The following is a 20503-nucleotide window of genomic DNA, read 5'->3' as shown; positions in this document are numbered from 1 at the left end:
ACTTGCCATAATCTCAAATTAGTATCCTTTACCCAGATTTGTTTCTCTTTCTTTCTTTCTTTCTTTCTTTCTTTCTTTCTTTCTTTCTTTCTTTCTTTGACCAACAGCTAGGGTTTGGTTTGTTAGGGATCATGCCTAGAATGTTTGCCGTAATGAAATAGGTATACTTCATGAGAATAGGTGAGAAAGGCATATGTAGAGGAGAAATGGAGGAAGTAAGAGATGTGTATGTAAAAATTTAGATGAACATTTTAAAATGTATCTCCCTCCTACCAAATCCTCCCCAATGGTGGAGGGAGTAACCTAACTCCTGATCTTAGTCTCTACTAGGGTAGACCCATTAAATCTTTGGGATTTGCTTATGTGTTGACTTACCGCTTGGCAGGTCCACTCAACTTAAGACTAGTTCAAAAGGTTCAAATCAATAGTTCCTTTTATTATTTTACTATTCTAACAGGCACTGGAATGGAAGGTGAGTGAGATGGGTAAAATACAAGAGCTGTACCTATCTAATCAGAATACTGATTGTTGTTAAGACCCAGCAAATAGTTTTGATCTAAAACATAGAAGAAAAACTAGCCAAGCAGTCTATGATAAGAGCAACTGAAAATGCAAGCAAAACACACACATGTATACAAAACAAGATCAGAACAAAGACCTGAATATCTCTACTTTTCTCTCAATGCAGATTTCATATTGTGATATTGTGATATGTATTCATTGTAAGCTGGGTTAAATCCCTATTTTAGCGGAAGTAGTAGGTACTGAGTATAAATATATGCACTGTACCACTGCTGTTCTTTTCTTTCACTCAGTTACCCACAATACTAGGAAAGGACATCCAGCTTGTAGAATGGTGTTTTGAGATAACTTTGAGCCCCATCACTAATATTTGGAGTCTCCCTCTACTAAGTTCTGTCACTTAAAGGCAGCAATTCTGTACACATTCGTCCAGGAATAAAAGTCAGTGATTTCATCATGGACTACCTGCAAGTAAACACACATCAGATATGGCGGTAGGGACTATCCGGTCAGACACCAAGTGTATTTTTTTGCTGCAAGCATAATTCATTCCCTACTTAAACTTTAAAAACCTCTGCAAAACCTTCTTTATATTTGATCTGCATTTCATTTCCCACTTCAAAAGCATAATACAAAAAAGCTTAAAGGTCTTCCTTCGTGAATTTGTTAGGTGGAATAATGCAAGCCACAGCTCAGGCATGGTTTTGTTTGTTTTTATTACTGAATATTAAACAAATGTTCTCTGGGTTGGTATGTTACAGATTGTAGCACCTGGACCCTCTTTTATTGTCCCTCAGACGAGGCACTTGAGTCTAGCTGCTGTGTTAAAATCTGCAGTGACCCAAGGTGATATGATGTCCAACAGTATAAGATATTAAAGTAGTAGCACTTGGCTATTCAGAAAGCTGTAGCCTATAGAGTCCTTTTGGTAGGCCATGATAAGCCCACTAAAAGAAGAAAGTGTTTGACCACAGTACATATTGCTCAATGCACCAGACCTGGAGTTAGTACTGCCTGTGTCATTGCAGGTGAGTAATAGCTCTAGATAAGCCTCTCCTATCTGCTGTGACCATTAATAGCAGTGCTTCTTCCAGATATAGTCCAGAAAGTTTATCTGCATCCAACAACATGCCTCTCCATATTTAGAAAATGTAGTTAAATGCAAATGGGATACTGCTCTGCTATTCTAGTTAACATCATGCATAAGAAGCAAGTTCACAGTTCTTGACTGTTCTAACCTTTATACTTACTATAAGAATTAAAACATTTGTTTGCAACTCAAGGCAGAATTTAAAATCCTTGGCCATGTAGCACATACTTTTTTGTCTAGTGCTTGTAAGAAAGAGATAAATATATACATGCAAAGATACTAAAATTACATACTTGAATGGAGACTGAAGCTTAATAACTTCTCAGTAAATATGACATTGGATTCTAATAAATATCAAGAAGTGTGATGGTAATTTTAAAGCAAAATGTGCTTCTCCATGAAGTGGAAGGTGAATATTCATATTGTGTACTTGATAGCCATAAATATGAATGTTCATAACTGAATAAGTTGCTCAAGTATTTAATCAAAATGTAAGCTCTGATTCTCATTCAGTTGGGCCCAGTGGATAATTCTATTGGTTAGCATCCTCTAGATTCTGGAATTTATTATTGCTTTCTTGTTTATGGATCTAATAGGATGTCCACAGCAGTAAATATTTTAAACAGGACACACACCTTAGATGCTGTCTATGTGTTTTTAAAAGGTTTTATGGAATGCTTTCTACGGCCTGTGTTATCAGATACAAGTGGGTAGTACACCATGAAAATGTATGCCAAATAAAACTTCTTAGGTTTTATAGTACCGTAAAATTATTTGTTTTCATAGTAAACATAAATAGGAGTTTAAAAATGTATCTTTTAATAATAAATTCAGTCATTCACTCATTTTTTTGCATTAAATGTTAGCTTTTAATTCAGTGCTTGATAGATGGTAAGTGACTCATTTTAAGAAATTATAAATGAGAGTCAGCACAGTTTAGTGGTTTGAACAGTTGGACTGTGACTCTGGAGACCAGGGTCCAAATTCTTACTCAGTCATGGAAACCTACTGGGTGCCCTTTGGCAAATCACACATTCTCAACTTCAGAGGAAGGCAAAAACAAACGCCTTCTGATCAAATCTTGCCAAGGAAATGCTTAGAGTTGCCATAAGTTGGAGATGACCCCAAGACACATATGAGAACAACAAAGCATAGCTTTGAACATCTTGAATAAAGAGAAATATTAATTTCCTGTTAACATTTTACAAAAAAGATTTGTTGTTGTTCATTCGTTCAGTCGTCTCCGACTCTTCGTGACCTCATGGACCAGCCTACGCCAGAGCTCCCTGTTGGCCGTTACCACCCCCAGCTCCCTCAAGGTCAGTCCAGTCACTTCAAGGATGCCATCCATCCATCTTGCCCTTGGTCGGCCCCTCTTCCTTTTGCCTTCCACTTTCCCCAGCATAATTGTCTTCTCTAGGCTTTCCTGTCTCCTCATGATGTGGCCAAAGTACTTCAACTTTGTCTCTAGTATCTTTCCCTCCAGTGAGCAGTCGAGCTTTATTTCCTGGAGGATGGACTGGTTGGATCTTCTCGCAGTCCAAGGCACTCTCAGAACTTTCCTCCAACACCACAGCTCAAAAGCATCGATCTTCCTTCGCTCAGCCTTCCCTAAGGTCCAGCTCTCACATCCGTAGGTTACTACAGGGAATACCATGGCTTTGACTAGGCGGATCTTTGTTGCCAGTCTGATGTCTCTACTCTTCACTATTTTATCGAGACTGGACATTGCTCTCCTCCCAAGAAGTAAGCGTCTTCTGATTTCCTGGCTACAGTCTGCATCTGCAGTAATCTTTGCACCTAGAAATACAAAGTCTGTCACGGCCTCCACGGTTTCTCCCTCTATTTTCCAGTTGTCAATCATTCTTGTTGCCATAATCTTGGTTTTTTTGACGTTTAGCTGCAACCCGGCTTTTGCGCTTTCTTCTTTCACCTTGATTAGAAGGCTCCTCAGCTCCTCCTCGCTTTCGGCCATCAGAGTGGTGTCATCTGCATATCTGAGGTTGTTAATGTTTCTTCCAGCAATTTTCACCCCAGCTTTGCATTCATCCAGCCCCGCACATCGCATGATGTGTTCTGCATACAAGTTAAAAAGGTTGGGTGAGAGGATGCAGCCTTGCCGTACGCCTTTCCCAATCTTGAACCAGTCTGTTGTTCCGTGGTCAGTTCTGACTGTTGCTACTTGGTCCTTGTACAGATTCCTCAGGAGAGAGACAAGGTGGCTTGGGATGCCCATCCCACCAAGAACTTGCCACAATTTATTATGATCCACACAGTCAAAGGCTTTAGAATAGTCAATGAAGCAGAAGTAGATGTTTTTCTGAAACTCCCTGCCTTTCTCCATTATCCAGCGGATATTGGCAATCTGGTCTCTCGTTCCTCTGCCTTTTCTAAACCCAGCTTGAACATCTGGCAACTCTTGCTCCATGTATTGCTGGAGTCTTCCTTGCAGGATCTTGAGCATTACCTTACTGGCATGAGAAATAAGGGCCACTGTACGGAAGTTTGAGCAGTCTTTCGCATTTCCCTTTTTTGGTATGGGGATATAAGTTGATTTTTTCCAGTCTGATGGCCATTCTTGTGTTTTCCATATTTGCTGGCAAATGGCATGCATCACCTTGACAGCATCATCTTTTAAGATTTTAAACAGTTCAGCTGGGATCCCGTCGTCTCCTGCTGCCTTGTTGTTAGCAATGCTTCTTAAGGCCCATTCAACTTCACTCCTCAGGATGTCTGGTTCTAATTCATTCACCACACCGTCATAACTATCCTCAATATTATTATCCTTCCTATACAGATCTTCTGTATAGTCTCGCCACCTTCTCTTGATCTCTTCAGCTTCTGTTAGGTCCCTGCCATCTTTGTTTTTTATCATACCATACTAAAAAAGATTTAGTATGCTATTTATCCTGCTGAAACCAAGTTTTTCAGTAGGCAGGTCTTCCCTCACTTCTTCCTCCTCTTCTTTTGCTTGGTATTGATAAGATGTGCATTTTCTTTGAAATGGCCAAGGAAAACAAAGGCAAGTCTTGTCAAACAGTCCTAAACTACAGTTCAGTAAAGGGGACCGAGGCCAGCCGTCAACACCCCCCCCCCCCCCAAGCATTGCTCCTAACATGATTTTGTCTGAGGGTTTTGTTTTGTTTTATTTTGTTTCAGAATTGGTAGCAGGAAGGAATGGTCCAGCATTTCTGTGTTCTCAAATAATATATTGTGTCCAGGTTGGTTTATTAGGTGCTCTGCTATGGCTGACTTCTCTGGACCACTCTAACAACTACCATGTCAGGCTACACAGAGAAGCCATTGAAATCCACAAGCATGTGGACAATTTCAACAGAAAGGAAGAAACCATGAAAATAAACAAAATCTGGCTACCAGTATTAAAAAACTCTAAAATTATAATAGTAAGTAAAGAATGAAACTCAAACACAGGGGAACTCCAGACAAGAAACAAACAGGAACACCTAATCACCTCTCAATAAAGGATTTTCCCAGGCAGTAACAAACTACACCTAAAAACTGTCAGATCATCAAATGCTAATCAAGGTGGCCAATTGAAACATTCACACCTACCTCCAATAGACAAGAGTTCTTTCTCCCACCCTAGACTTTCCACAGATATACAATTTTCCAAGTTACCAACAGACCTCACAACCTCCAAGGATGCCTCCAACAGATGCAGGAGTAACATCAGGAGAGAATACTTCTAGAACATGGCCATATAGCCTGAAAAACCTGCAACAACCCACTGTCCAGTAATTTTTACCTAATTATCTTGGAATTAGAAGAGCCAAGACATTGCCATTTGGAGAGTCATTCACCCTGTGCTTCTGATTAAAACGATGTCACTTCTGTAATCCGAGGAGAAGCATATTGAGAAAGGAATACAAAACAGAAATGTCCAGCAGGAAGACCATTAATTCTATGTAGATTACAGAAGAAGAGAAACTGGTATCCTTAAGACTTACAGAAAAAAGTACAACAAGGCCAAGATTTGTGTAAAAAATTCTCTGGAACTTCTGTAGATCTCTTAAGATTGTAGATTACAGTAATAGGAATGGAAGTGAACTGTATTTGTTGTTTATGGGGGGAAAAAGCATATCTGTGTTTAATTCATTGTAGAACTGCCTTACCTATCTGTTAGAAATTACAACTCATTTTTCCAGTAACAATTTGTTTATTTTGAAGAGGTTATTTGTGAAACACAAAAAATATATTTTTAATTTCCTTTTTACAGTTATATGGGAATTGGCCTTTCTGCTCAAGGTGTGAACATGAACAGATTGCCAGGTATGATGTCTAGTAATTACTTTGGTTTTCGTATCATCTGTTTGTTTCAGTGAGCTGTTAAACCAGTTCATCTTCTATGTACCTCATTTTCTTCTAAATGAGAACAGTTTTAGTGAAAGCTATCATTGTTACATAAAATAACTGGGGACAGAGAAAAAGAACAGAACAGAAGCTGTTCAGAAACTTAGGAGTGTTTGTCTGGGATGAGTTGCACTCTGAAATGCAGCAGGAATACCATAAACATGACTAGGCAGCCAACATTTACTTATATAAATGAATTAAATAGAAATACATCTTTGTGCCCAAGTCATTGCTTTATACAGCACAATGAAGCACATTTCTGTGAAATTCAGTTGGGGAAAGTATACTCTAAGCAGTGCAGCTCAAAGTGGTAATCCATGGATTGGTGCTGATCCCTGGCAGGTTTCTAGGAAAGAGATGCAATTATAGACACAAATATGGTGTGAGTCTCTGGCATAGTTGGGGGTGGGAAATTGCTGGTCCCCCATATCAGATAGCTTGAGATAGCCATTTAATGGGAGAGTTGTTATATAGTACATTTTTAAAGTGGTTACCTAGGATACAGCTACTTGATTTATCTGTTGTGTTATGCACTACCACTTGGAGTCTTGATGCCCTTATAGCGAGGATGTCAAACTCATTTTCCCCAAGGGTCACATCAGCCTTATGGTTACTTTCAAAGACCCATATGTAATTGTAAGACTATATAAATGTAATAATGTTGCCTTCTCATTCAAAGCCTCACACGCCATATTTAGACCACGGGCCTTGCACTTGACATGTGTGCTCTGCAGAAATAATTGTTTGTTTGTGTCTGAAAATGTTCAAAGCTTTGGTTCACATTGTTCTACAATTAACATCTTCTCAATTACAGCTTTGTTTGGCAAATCCTAAAACTCCTTTTAAAAATTTAGTATGGAACCCTCCACTGATGTATAGTTTAAAATTTCATAAGCATCCTGATTACAATGTTTTGTGCTAAGTTATAGATAATAGATTTCATCTTCTTTAAAAAGTAAAGTCAGTTTACTTCTCATAAGTAATTAGAAGTTTACAATTGCATTATATCTCAGATTTTCCAAAGGATTCAATTCTCAATTATTATTTTCACAGCAGCCAATAAAAATTGTGATTTTTTGTTTTTGTTTTAGTTTTTGCATGGCTTCAGGATTTCCTAAAAATTTACGTTTTGAGGTTTGTTCAATGATGTGGTCTTTCTCAGTTCTTGCCAATATATTCAATTCAGACCTAGATAAGCTTGCTGAAATTAATGGAGTTCGTTTTCTTCCATTACTCTACTCTAAACATGTCTAAACTTGGATCTAACATCCTTTATTCTGAGCCCTTCGTAATGTGGCAAATACTAAATATAATGTTTTGTGTTTAGGTTGGGATAAGCATTCATATGGTTACCATGGAGACGATGGACATTCATTTTGTTCTTCTGGAACTGGGCAACCGTATGGGCCAACATTTACAACTGGTGACGTCATTGGTTGCTGCGTAAACCTTATCAACAATACCTGCTTCTACACAAAGAATGGACATAGTTTGGGTATGACAGAGTTATGATGATTATTGTATTTGTGACTACATGTATTCAGATTGTTATAGTGTCTATCCAGATCTGATATAGTAAGAATTATGTGGATTTTTCAGTTCTTAAGCCTACCAGAAAGGCCAGAATGTTGTTGATGACTTGTGCATGTGTAAGCTCCTCTGTGGAAGTGATTGAACATTTTTGTCTAAGGAACAATAACCATAAAGTCACAGAAGCAAAGTAAGACAGTGTCATTGTGCACATAAATTTGCTTTTTCAGATGATTTTAATCTCTTTTTCTATACCAGAAATTACAAAAGCACACTTCAATTGTGAATTTGGTTGCACATCTGGTTAATACCAGTTTTTCATTCAACAGAAGGGTTGTGTAGTACAATCAATGAGAAACTTGACATGTGGAGATTGAAGATCCATTGTAGGATTTTGTTTCTTACAGCAGTGTTTCTCCTAGTATCTTTTAGAAGTCTCTGATTAAATAACAAAAAAGTGGTATCATATGTTCAGAACTTTGTTCTTCTTTCCAGACAGTTCACTGTCTTCTCTTTGATTTCAGTGTGCAATTTCACTTGCTGTATATTAATAGGTACAGTAAATCAAACTAAATACTTTAATTTTAGAAACCCTCTAACCACAAACCTTTTCTGTTCTGGTGAAATCTGGGTTGTTCCAATATAATTACAAAGGCACTGACATGAGAACTGTATTGAATATTTCTAAATGTATGTTTTAATTATAATGTATGTAATGTCTCTTGATTACAGGTATTGCTTTTACAGATTTGCCGGTAAGATAATTTCAGAAATTATTCATACATTCCTATCTTTAGAAAACTTTCGCTCTTCTTGTATAATATTTATTTTTTAGGTTATTTATTTTTATAGTCTTTTAAAACTATTTCAGTTACAATTAGTAATTTTTAAATTAGTCTCATTACTTAATAGAAACATTGCTTTGTTTCAAGTGAGATGGTAACAGGTTTTCTTTTAAAAGAATTTTTCATTTTGGAAGACATATTGGGAAACCACTATAAAAACTCGCTCCTGTTTGGTATGTTTGCATTGACTAACCATTGTCTTTGATGCTTCAGAAAATATTTTAGTTATGTATACTAAGGGCTGAAGCCTTAATGGCTGACAGACCACATGCTTTGCATGAAGAAAATCCTAGATTCATTTCTTGGCTCCTCCAGTCTCAGGGGAAAAAAGAATAACTGGAAGTAAAAAATACCTGCTGTAAGACTGTGGAGACTGGAGAGTCATTGCTAGTCAAATAGATTGACTAGTATATTGACGCTGTTAGTCTATATGGACAATGCTAAGAAACATGGGCCAGTGGTCTTACTTGGTATAAGATGACTTCCATTGTTCTAATGATAGTTGTTTTGACCATGTAGGATGGATTGGTTTTAAATTATGTTATGGTTCATGTTGGGAAATACTATCTGCCACTTTTCACAAACTCACTCTGAAGACACGTGAAAGACTACCAGGTCAACAAGATTACAATATAAAAACAATGTCAGAATGTTTGGTGATTCCTGATATTTAAGGAAAACTAAGAATTCACAGGTCCCTCTGTTGTCTTCTCTGACTGGCAACAGCTTAACAACCGCCTTGAGTCGCCGATTGGCAGAGAAAGGTGGTATACAAATACAGTAAATAAAATAAAATAAATAAATAAATAACAAGCAAAAGGCAAAATCCTGATCCTGCTGCCTACAATATTTTAATCCAGTTCTACCAGGGTTTTAGCCTGAGATGATATAAATATAAGTTACTGTTATTTTGTAGCTTTGGTAAAACATAATAATACTGATGATAAGAAAATTTTACTACTATTAGGTTTGCAATAGACATGACAGCCAACCTAGCATTTTGGATGGTAATGGAATCATAATGATCTGTCTGCCTGTGTATATTTTCCGTGTGACTGTATGTTTATTTAAAGTTCATTTTTTTCTGCCAATTGAGTTTTCCTGGGTTTTGTTGCTTTTACCACTCAGTAAAAATAACCCAATGCTTTCATGCTGATTTAAAATGAATATGTTTGGATTTTCAGAGATGAAAGTATGTGTTGCAATAATCTCTTGCAGCCAAACCTGTATCCTACAGTTGGACTTCAAACACCAGGAGAAGTGGTGGATGCTAATTTTGGGCAACATCCATTCGTGTTTGATATTGAAGACTATATGCGAGAATGGCGAACCAAAATTCAAGCTCAGATTGACAGATTCCCGATAGGAGATCGGGAAGGAGAATGGCAAACAATGATTCAAAAGTAAGAATTTGAAGATTTGAAACTGGTTTGTTCAGCCTTACAAACCCTGTTCTTCACATCTGTATCTATAGGCTTTTCTGTTAGTGGTTGTAGTGCCTGAGAGAGATGGTTAGATGCAATTATGTCTAGTAGCTAAATTTATTAGACATAATAGTACTTCTGTAAAATATTTGGTTTTAAGTATTAACTCAAGCATTAAAACAGGCATCCAGTACATATAGTTTTAAAAATCCATATTTCCATATTATGGCATTCCTCTTCAATATTTAAAAAATAGGATTAGGTAATACTTTAAATATGTGCTAGCTTTTCTAAGCATTTGAGCAAGATTCAGCACTATAGAACAGTGAGAGCTTGCAGAAGATGCTAAGGAGCATTCTCACCTACTGTTGCAGCTACCTATCCATTGGAAAAAGGGCTTTTCATGTATGTTGGCCTCCATAGAGCAATTTCGGGAGTAGCTCCAAAAACTGGTGGGTCTAGGGGGGGAATGAGCACAGCCTTATGTTGGATTTAGGACCTGATTTCCACACAGTGGTTTAAAGGAAATAAAACTGTTATGTGAGAATGTTAGAATAATGATACACGTGTCGGTTAGGAACCAAGAATTAGTTTATTAGGTTGAGAAATATTTGCCAGTGGTGGTTTACATTTGCCAAAAGTGCCGTATTTGTTGTTTCTTTATAATTGTATGTATTGACGCATTGATATTACAGAAGGAAACAACATTGGGGTTAAACTAATAGCGGGAAAGGGAGTAATTGGGATAGTTGTAATCCAGAACCAATCACGAATAACTGTTGAGTGTACTATCAATTCATACTAGACCAGTGGTTCTCAACCTGTGGGTTCCCAGATGTTTTTGGCCTTCAGCTCCCAGAAACCCTAACAGCTGGTAAACTGGCTGGGATTTCTGGGAATTGTAAGCCAAAACACTTGGGGGCCCACGGGTTGAGAACCACTGTATTAGACTATGCAAGTGAAGGAAAAAGACCACTTATTGTTATCTTTTTTCCTAAATTAGTAACATGTTGCCATAGAAGCTTCAAGATAGGGTTGTTCAAAGTATTGTTAATTTTAATCTTCTTGGTAGATTTTGAATGATTTTCCATTGGTATTAATTAAGGCATTTGCTATATTTTTACATACATGTGTTTTGACATCTTTTAACAGAATGGTTTCTTCTTATTTGGTACATCATGGATATTGTGCAACAGCAGAGGCCTTTGCTAGATCTACTGATCAGACTGTACTAGAAGAATTAGCATCCATTAAAAATAGGCAAAGTAAGTGAACTATGTTTTTTGAATACAGCAAAATTTAACAAAAGCAAAAATGCTTCCCTATTGGGACATGACATTGGATGTCTTCCATTATTATCATAAGTACCTAGACATTTTCTCCTGGGAATTTTGGTTGTTTCTGCCTTGCTTTCTGGTCCCCCTGCCCTTCTGTGTGGATTTTTAGTGAGGAATTTCAGTTAACATTATGATGTCTGTCGTACATCACTTGTTTTGGAGGAAGACTGTCTTAGAAATACAGTACCAATAAAACATAGTTATGTGTGTGAAATTAGAAAGATTTTTAAACCAATCACTATATTTTTATGTAGATATTTAAAGGCATCTGTAGAAGCCCAATAACAGATGGCTATTTTTAAAGTGTGTTTGTGTGTGGGTAACTCTCTAGCTTAAATCATGGGTCTTAGAATTGCTCAGATGTTTTTGAATTATCCCCCATATGTACAGAGCTCAAACTTACTTTTCGGGGTTTTTTTGAACAGGAATTCAGAAACTGGTTTTAGCGGGAAGAATGGGAGAAGCCATTGAAACAACACAACAACTGTATCCAAGCCTACTAGAAAGAAATCCTAATCTTTTATTTGCTTTGAAGTGAGTAATCAAATAAAGCAACCGACTTACTTGGTCTAGGAATCAAGTTGTTCATGGGCTGTAGATTGCAAATCATTTTTGAAATATATTTAAAGAATATTATAAAGAATTTTTTATATTATATTATTAGCATAGTACAATATCAGTAGTATATATTACTATATAACTGTCCCTTGGCCCCCTCTCTCTTCACTCTGGCCCAGAGCGGTAGTTGATGCTGGAGGGAGGGGTCCCCAACTGATGACAAAGCTTTAGAACGTAAAAATAATGTCCATTTATTTGTGCCTTTGAATCTGGCACTAACTTCATATATCCCGTTCTTGGTCCCTGCATGCCTACTGTCGATCAGCATGGCTTTTTTTATATTTAATCTACCTAATTGGTAAAAGAAGGAAAATGGGTCACAAAGAGATCTATTTATGTTACATCATTCTGAGTTAAGTAGCTGGGTGGGCAAGTAGCTTGTTTTGAAAGCATAATAAAGAGCGATCATGCAGCACTTAAAAATACAAGAAATAGCACACCCGTTGTTGCTGGAGATGAGGCCCAGAATCTACTCCTTTCCCTACAACTCTGGAATCATTTTATTGTTTCTTATGTATACAAATTTGCTAAAGTTCATGCTCAAAAATACCCTTTCTTACAACAAATATATATCAGCTTGATGACAAATAATAGTATCTCTAGTATATTCAAGAATGTTGTATGTTCTGTTTACTATTCTTTTCAGTTTCCTTAAGGAGTGAAGAAGACATGATCTTTTTGCAATATTTAGGCAATAGGTTGTGTCTGCTTACCTGGGTGTAAGTTAATGTACATCAATAGAGCTTGCTTCTGACAGATATTTAGAGAAAGGACCATGTTGTTACCAGATTTCACTATTTATTTATTTATTTATTTATTTATTTATTTATCGTGTCATCCGCAACCAGAACATTGTACCACATTTCTAACAGAACAAAACAAACAAACAGATAAAAAAACCCCACAAATTTTGCAAACTTGGTAGCTGATTAAATGTCATTTGACCAGTATCTGGCCACTTGGAGTGCCTCTGGTGTTGCCGCAAGAAGGTCCTCCATCGTGCATGTGGCAGGGCTCAGGGTGCATTCAACCTTGTAGCCCCATTTCCTAAGATTGGCTCTGCATCTCGTGGTGCCAGAGCGCAGTCTGTTCAGCGCCTTCCAAGTCGCCCAGTCTTCTGTGTGCCCAAGAGGGAGTATCTCATCTGGTATCACCCACGGATTGAGGTGCTGGGTTTGAGCCTGCCACTTTTGAACTCTCACTGCTGAGGTGTTCCAGCGAGTGTCTCTGTAGATCTAAGAAAACTATTTCTTGATTTGAGTCGTTTACATGCTGACTGATACCCAAACAAGGGATGAGCTGGAGATGTCTCTGCCTTGGTCCTTTCACTATTGGCTGCTACTTCCCGGCGGATGTCAGGTGGTGCAATACCGGCTAAACAGTGTAATTTCTCCAGTGGTGTAGGGCGCAGACACCCCGTGACAATGCAGCATGTCTCATTAAGAGCCACATCCACTGCCTTAGTATGGTGAGATGTGTTCCACACTGGGCATGCGTACTCAGCAGCAGAGTAGCATAGCGCAAGGGCAGATGTCTTCACTGTGTCTGGTTGTGATCCCCAGGTTGTGCCAGTCAGCTTTCGTATGATATTGTTTCTAGCACCCACTTTTTGTTTGATGTTCAAGCAGTGCTTCTTGTAGGTCAGAGAACGGTCCAGAGTGACTCCCAGGTATTTTGGTGCGCTGCAATGCTCCAGTGGTATTCCTTCCCAGGTAATCCTCAGAGCTCGGGATGCTTGTCTGTTCTTAAGGTGAAAGGCACATGTCTGTGTTTTAGATGGATTAGGGATCAGTTGGTTTTCCCTGTAATAGGCAGTTAGAGCACCCAGAGCTTTGGAGAGCTTCTGTTCAACCATTTCAAAGCTCCCTGCTTGAGTGGTAATGGCACGATCATCAGCATAGATGAAACTCTCTGTCCCTTCTGGCAGTGGCTGGTCATTTGTGTAGATGTTGAACATGGATGGAGCAAGCACGCTCCCCTGAGGCAGGCCATTCTTCTGTTTCCGCCATCTGCTTCTCTGGCCCTGGAACTCAACAAAAAAGCTCCTGTTTTGTAGCAGATTTCCTATGAAACAGGTGAGATGGTAGTCCTTTGTGATATTATACATTTTTCTCAGGAGGAGGAGGTGGTTCACAGTATCATAAGCCGCTGACAGGTCTGTGAAGACAGCTCCTGTGATCTGCTGCTTTTCAAAGCCATCTTCTATGTGCTGAGTCAGGTTCAGCACTTGCAATGTGCAGCTTTTGCCTTTCCTGAAGCCAGCTTGCTGTTGGAATCAGACATGGGTCTATTTTTTCCATAATTCTATGCAGAATGAGTCTCTCCAGAACTTTGTAGAGGTGGCACAGCAGGGAGATTGGTCTGTAGCTTTTTGGATCATTACGGTCTTTGCCTGGCTTCAAGCTGGCAATGACTCTTGCTTTCCTCCAGATTTTGGGGATCTGACAGGATGCAGTGCAGTTGTTCATCAGCTCCAGTAGCCAGCACTTTGCTTTTGGGCCAAAGTTCTTTATTTGTTCCCTCCGTAGATCATCCAAGCCAGCTGCTTTGCCATTCTTACATTTATTGAGAGCCATGTCCAATTCAGTAGATGTAAAGGGTTCATGAAGGTTGTTGTTCTCAATCTCTTGTTGTCTGGCTATTGGTTTCTTTTCTACTTTGGTGGCAAGGTTGGGTTTCCTGTTCTTCAAGAGTTGGTGTGCTATTTGATCTGCCTTTATGTTGGCATGGGTATTAGTTTGTGAGGGGTCATTGCTCAACCGTCTTAGCAACCTCCACGCCTTCTGGCTGCTCCTGCCCATGTCGACCTCTGTGATCAGCTTGATCCACTGTTCTTTCTTGGCTTCAGAGATGGAGGACACAATGTTCTGCGCTGCCTAAAGAGTCTGCTCGCTAAATGGGTCTTCGTTGTGGAGCCTGTAATAGTTTTCCAACAAGGCGGCTGTTTCAGGAGTAATGCCCTGAAGGTAGTTGGTTCTGCAGCCTCTCGGTATAGAGGCCCGTGAGCAGGTTTTCACTATTTCAATAAAATGCTCGTATTCCTCAGGGATTGGCGCGACCAATGTGATCATGTCATCTAGCATGTCTGAGAATTTAGTCCAATCTGCCTTTCTGAAGTTGTATCTTGGTTTAAATCGAACTTCCTGAGGCCTTATTGTTGGGAACAGTTGGCATATTATTGGTCGGTGCTGTGTGTTTGGAATTGGTGGTGCCACTGAAGCAACCAGATTTCACTACTACATTGCCTTACATGGGATATGAAGAAACAGCTGCAATTAGGAAATATTTTCTTGTTTTTGCAGCAGGGTTCCTTCCTTCTCTCTATCTTGCAGCTTACTCCTCTTATGCCTTTTGTAGTGGTTTTCAAGTGGTTTTATTGTACACCTTTGTATCTAATGAGTGGGAATAAGGTGATGTTTTTTCCATAATAATGGTTGTGTCATTGATGTTCATTTGAGTAATAAACTGCAGCAAAATGGCTGCCAGACTAGTCTTTAATAATGAAAGTAGCACAACTAGATTTTTGAAATGTTACCTTAGCTATGTAAAGTAACTCTTCTCTTATGTTTTCTAGGGTACGCCAGTTCATAGAAATGGTCAATGGTACAGACAGTGAAGTGCGGTGTCTAGGAGGTCACAGTCCAAAATCTCAAGATAGTTATCCTGTTAGTCCTCGGTCATTTAGTAGTCCCAGTATGAGCCCCAGTCATGGAATGAATATCCACAGTCTAGCAACAGGCAAAGGAAGTAGCACACATTGTTCTGGTGAGTTTAAAGCAGTGACAGAAAGCCTTATGGAGAAGTATATAATTTCTGAGCTCTTATCTGTTTAGGATATGAATTCATTTGTGTTGTTCTTGTAGTACAGGGCTGAATGTGTAGTTTGTCCTCTTGAGAGTAATGATTTAGAAGCTTACCTGATCTTGCATACTTACCCACAATGAAGACAGTCATGTGAACTATATCCCAAAGCATGGCTTTAAATAAATGGAACTCTGCATGTGTGATTCTCACATTCTATGATGGTGTTATTTTTCTAGAGAAATAGATTTACATGAAGAGCATTCACCTATTCTAATACTATTCTAATTGTTTATATTTTGACTTGCTTGCTTCTAGGTTTTGAAAGTAGTTGCAGTAATGGAGTGATATCAAACAAAGTACATCAGTCCTACTGTCACAGTAAACATCAGTCTACCAGTTTGAATGTACCAGAACTCAATAACATAAATGTAACCCGATCACAGCAGGTTAATAGCTATTCTAGGTAAGTACATTAAATCCATTACAATCTCTTGTTTTTCAACAAGTACTGTTTGTCCGTTATGTAACCCAGTATTGTACTGATTGGGGGAATGACAGTTTATTAAAGTGGCATTGCCTCCTGCTTCCTTTCTGTAGTGGCAGCCATGAGGGATCATGAGGCAACACTGTATATGTTATAAGAATGTACGGTGTGAAGGTCTAGAGCAGGCCTCTTCAGCCTGCAGCCCTCCAGGTGTTTTGGACTTCAGCTCCCAGAATTCCTGACCATTGAATAAGCTGGCTAGGGCTTTTGGGAGTCCCAAACACCGGGACGGCCGCAGATTGAAGAGACTTGCTCTAGACCGTCATTAGGTAGTGTGGGCTGAACATCACTAGTAACACTCAGTGAGCAAACACTGCAGGCAAGTAGTAAGGGAAATTTGCTCAAGACCTCCTAATATTGGAAGCCAGGTCTGTTGTATATCTTTTAAGTCACCATTTATCAAATGCTTCATTGTTTTCTCAATAATATTGTGCTTTTAATACCATCCCTTAGACCTAAGAGCCAACAGATGATGACACTTTGCCCCAAAATGAGCTGTCTTTCCTCAGCGGAGTCTGTATCATCTTCCAAGTGACAAGGATTAATTTTTAAGCCTCAGATTCTTTGTATGCTTTTGTATGCATAATATCCATAAACAGAATGGATGTTTTAGGAAACTTAATGTTGGTTGTGGAACTTAGAAAACAGAAGCTTCAAAAATGAGACCCAGTCCCAGGTCTTTATGGCGTTAATGATGCATTTTTCTCTTCTCAGCAATGATGTAGACATGGAAACAGATCACTACTCCAATGGGGTTGCAGAGACGTCATCCAATGGCTTCCTAAATGGTAGTTCTAAACATGATCACGAAATGGAGGAATGTGACACAGAAATGGGTCTGCAGCAATATTTCTTATATATTATTACTATCACTTTTTAATTTACTTGGAATGATTTTCAGATGAAATTTAGAGTCACTCAGATTTGTTTTGGGGAAGTTTAAATAATTCTTCAATGATTATTTAAATTACAATTCTTTAGTTTGACTGCATTGAGTTCAAAATTCTAAGGAGAAATTTTAGAGTGAGCCCTATTTTTTCTAGGATTCAAGTTGGGTTTGTACCTGAAATTGTAGCATTTTCTTTCTCAGCAGTAGTAGGACAACTTCATAATTTGCATAACAATTTCATGAAATGCTCAATTTAGTCTAGATGAGATAGACAAATCAGAAATTATGAAATGTTTTCTGTATGATATCTTCGATAATATGAGCATTATCTCTCATATTATCTATAAAACTGTCAGTCATTGTTTCCTGAACCAAAAATCTCCTTAATTGCATCCCTGAAGTGTAAGTTACTAGACCTTCATTTGGTAGAATGAAACCTCTTAAATCAATATAACCTTGTTCTAAAGACAAACGTTTAGTGTATAAACCAGTTCAGTTAAGTGGGGGGGGGGGGGGAACCACTCTTGTTATCAGCTTGTTTCATTGCCCTTATTTTCATATAATTGCTCTTCATAGTGAAACTTGTGCCAAGATCCAAAAACTCTGACACTGCTTCTGCAAACCCAAAGATTGAATTAGCTTTACTGGGTTGCTGTAAGTTTAATGGGCTGTTTTCCGGAATTAGATCTATTTCTTTTGAACACCATTCTTCCATAACTCTTTAATAACTGCTCCTACGGAAATTTCAAAAGACGTTTATGTTATAATGTTGTAAAAGCTCTTTAAATATGCTTTATTTACTTTCTGTCCCAGATGGTAATTTTTTTATTTCCAAAATGCAGTACTGGAAGTGTTTTCTGGAATTATCTCCCTTTATGTATCATCAGCCCTCTTTCTAGGGAATGCACATAGGATTAAGTACTTCTCTTTATAATGCTACTTAAGTTGTACCTCAGAGGCCCAATTAGATACATCTCCAAGAGGCAACATGGCCTTCCATTATTAGTACTTTTTATTATAGGAACTCCTTCTCACAGAAAATCTGCCAGATCATATTATCCCTTGCTTCAGATGAATTTTTTTCTGACTTTTTCTGTTATTCATGTGTATTGTACTGTTACGATAAAACCAAAGGAACATAATACATTGGGTGATGTGGTAAAGGTGGTATATAAGTTGGAGTCATAACTATCACCCCATTCTTACTACCAACATTTGTCTCTTGACCAATTAAATGGCCAATGCCAAGTAAAGATTCCTTGTTGTTATTGCAGAGGTTGATTCCAGTCAGTTGAGACGCCAACTGTGTGGAGGCAGCCAGGCAGCCATTGAAAGAATGATTCACTTTGGCAGAGAATTGCAAGCCATGAGCGAACAACTCAGAAGAGAGTGTGGCAAAAATACAGCAAATAAGAAGATGCTCAAAGTAAGTTTAAATGCCCTGTGGTATTATCACTCACACACATGAAATACCAGTAATATGATACACTTATATTAAGAGGTAGGGAAAATATTAGTACTGTAATTATGTTCCCTTTTTGATAGTGATGTGATTCTTCAAGAATTTTTTGAAGCAGTACAATGTATGCCTGAAAAGTTGGTTAAAATAATAACAATAATAATGATGATGATGATGATGATATATTTATATACTGCCCTATCTCCCCAAAGGGACTCAGGGTGGGTTTACAGACAAAAGTAACAAAGTGGCTGACATGGCCTTGAGCAGGACTTGAAATAATGTGGTTTGGGAGATGACAAGGGGGAATCCTATTCCCTCCTTCTTCAGTGGTCATGGCAAAGCCGACACACATTTCAGACAAAATGCTGTGTTTCCCCCCAAACCACCCTTTTTAAGGGATAAGAAACATGTTGTCAAGTTCACTGCATCTTTTGGAAGGCTCCCTTCCACAAAACATCTTCCAAAAAGTGGTGCTTTTTCACTTTTGCCAAAATGACAGCCCTAATGGTGTACAAAGTCCTCCAGGACAGCCAGAAAATAGGCAGTGTGTCCCTTTTTTCCTAGGGCCATTTCCTGCTTGATAAGCTAGCTATTCCACATAAACCTGTCTGGTTATTCAGAACAGAAGGAGATTTTTTTTGGAAGATGTCTCTGCTTGCAGAAATCTTGCTATTAGCATATAGAAAGAGAATTCATCTTATATGGCTCCTAAATTTGGACTATGTTCCTTCAGAGTTCCAGTTGGTTCCCATTCCCTCCTTGTTCAAGAAGGTCAAAAGACATTTTTTAAACTTGGCTTTAAATGATATTTTATTACTTTTGATAGGTTTGATTTGTATGGGGCTTTCTTAACTCCCTCATGTTGTTGAACTTCAGAAAGCAATATAAAGAAACTTCAAACATAATAGGCCTTTTTGTTCCATCTGTTCTCTGTTAGTGAAAAACCATGCTATATACTATTTTTGAAGCTCTTCCATCACAGATGACTTTAAAGACAGACATTTAACACACTATTGGGAGTGTATTTTTTGCCCAACATGGTATATGTTCTAAAGAGACTAAAGAGTGAGATAAAAACTAAAAGAGAAAGCATATGTAGTTTATTTTGATTGGATAGTAACAGCTAAAATTTTGTGGAAGTTATTGTAGGAAATAACCACTGATTTCTCAACAGGATGCATTTAGTTTACTTGCATATTCGGATCCCTGGAGCAGTCCCGTGGGAAACCAGCTGGATCCCATTCAGAGGGAGCCCGTGTGCTCCGTTCTCAACAGTGCAATACTAGGTAAGCTTTGTCAACTTTCCTCTTGCAACATAACTGTATACATGCGTTAAACTAAGAGTACTTCTATGTTGTGAATGGGGCAAGGAACGATGATTCTTAAGTTTGTGGAACATAAAGAAAGGCTGAAATGTAAATAGTCAAAATCAGTAGCTGATCGAGGACATTTATCCTGCCCTGTATATTGGCACAAAAACAATGACATAAACAGTCACTTTTTCTAGGTGAATATCAACTTTCACCGGGTTTTGAGCCCTTAAAATGCATGTATGGTTTGATAACCGGTCAGAGGAAGCGTGCTTTCCAAGAGACAGGGCATCTTAATTGCATCTGCCAAAGCTTTGCTAAATCATACTCGGGGTGAAAAGTGTGGGGAAGTATCTGGCTGGGGGAAATGATGCTTTGTATCCTACAGCACCATAACTTTCTCTGGAATGCTGATCTTGCTATGTTTGAATGGAGAGAAACATGCCATGTCAGTTACAGCCCTCAAGCCTTCAGTTTAAGAACTCCAAATTGGAACAGTAGTTCTGAGCCTCTTGTGATCCTTCAGCTGCCCTGCTTGGAAGCTTAGGATTGGAATAGTTGAGAGCAACACTTTAGAACATGTTTCTAGACTTACTAAAAGGCTTTATCTCCCTACTTGAGCCTGGTCCACTTTTAAGATCCTCGGGAGAAAACTGTCTCTGCTTCACAGGTTTATCTGGAAAGGATACAAATGAGGGCCGTCTCAGTGATTGTGCCCAGGCTATACAATTCTTCCCTACGACATCTAGACAAGCCC

General features: G+C 38.5%; 1 protein-coding gene across 1 annotated transcript in view; it reads left to right on the top strand.

Annotated features, from left to right (window-relative positions):
- The window catches only part of RANBP9 (RAN binding protein 9), a 39394-nt gene that overhangs the window by 17572 nt on the left and 1319 nt on the right, over nt 1-20503 (top strand). The window contains exons 3-13 of the mRNA XM_060774872.2: nt 5850-5902; nt 7311-7478; nt 8246-8268; nt 9577-9761; nt 10935-11047; nt 11545-11653; nt 15312-15502; nt 15857-16004; nt 16800-16921; nt 18249-18400; nt 19611-19722. Of these exons, the coding sequence (XP_060630855.2) occupies nt 5850-5902; nt 7311-7478; nt 8246-8268; nt 9577-9761; nt 10935-11047; nt 11545-11653; nt 15312-15502; nt 15857-16004; nt 16800-16921; nt 18249-18400; nt 19611-19722 (1376 nt within the window). The remainder of the gene's footprint in view (nt 1-5849; nt 5903-7310; nt 7479-8245; nt 8269-9576; nt 9762-10934; nt 11048-11544; nt 11654-15311; nt 15503-15856; nt 16005-16799; nt 16922-18248; nt 18401-19610; nt 19723-20503) is intronic.

This window comes from Anolis sagrei, chromosome 4 (genome assembly GCF_037176765.1).
Source record: "Anolis sagrei isolate rAnoSag1 chromosome 4, rAnoSag1.mat, whole genome shotgun sequence".
NCBI lineage: Eukaryota > Metazoa > Chordata > Lepidosauria > Squamata > Dactyloidae > Anolis > Anolis sagrei.
This window is presented reverse-complemented; position numbering and strand designations above follow the sequence as displayed.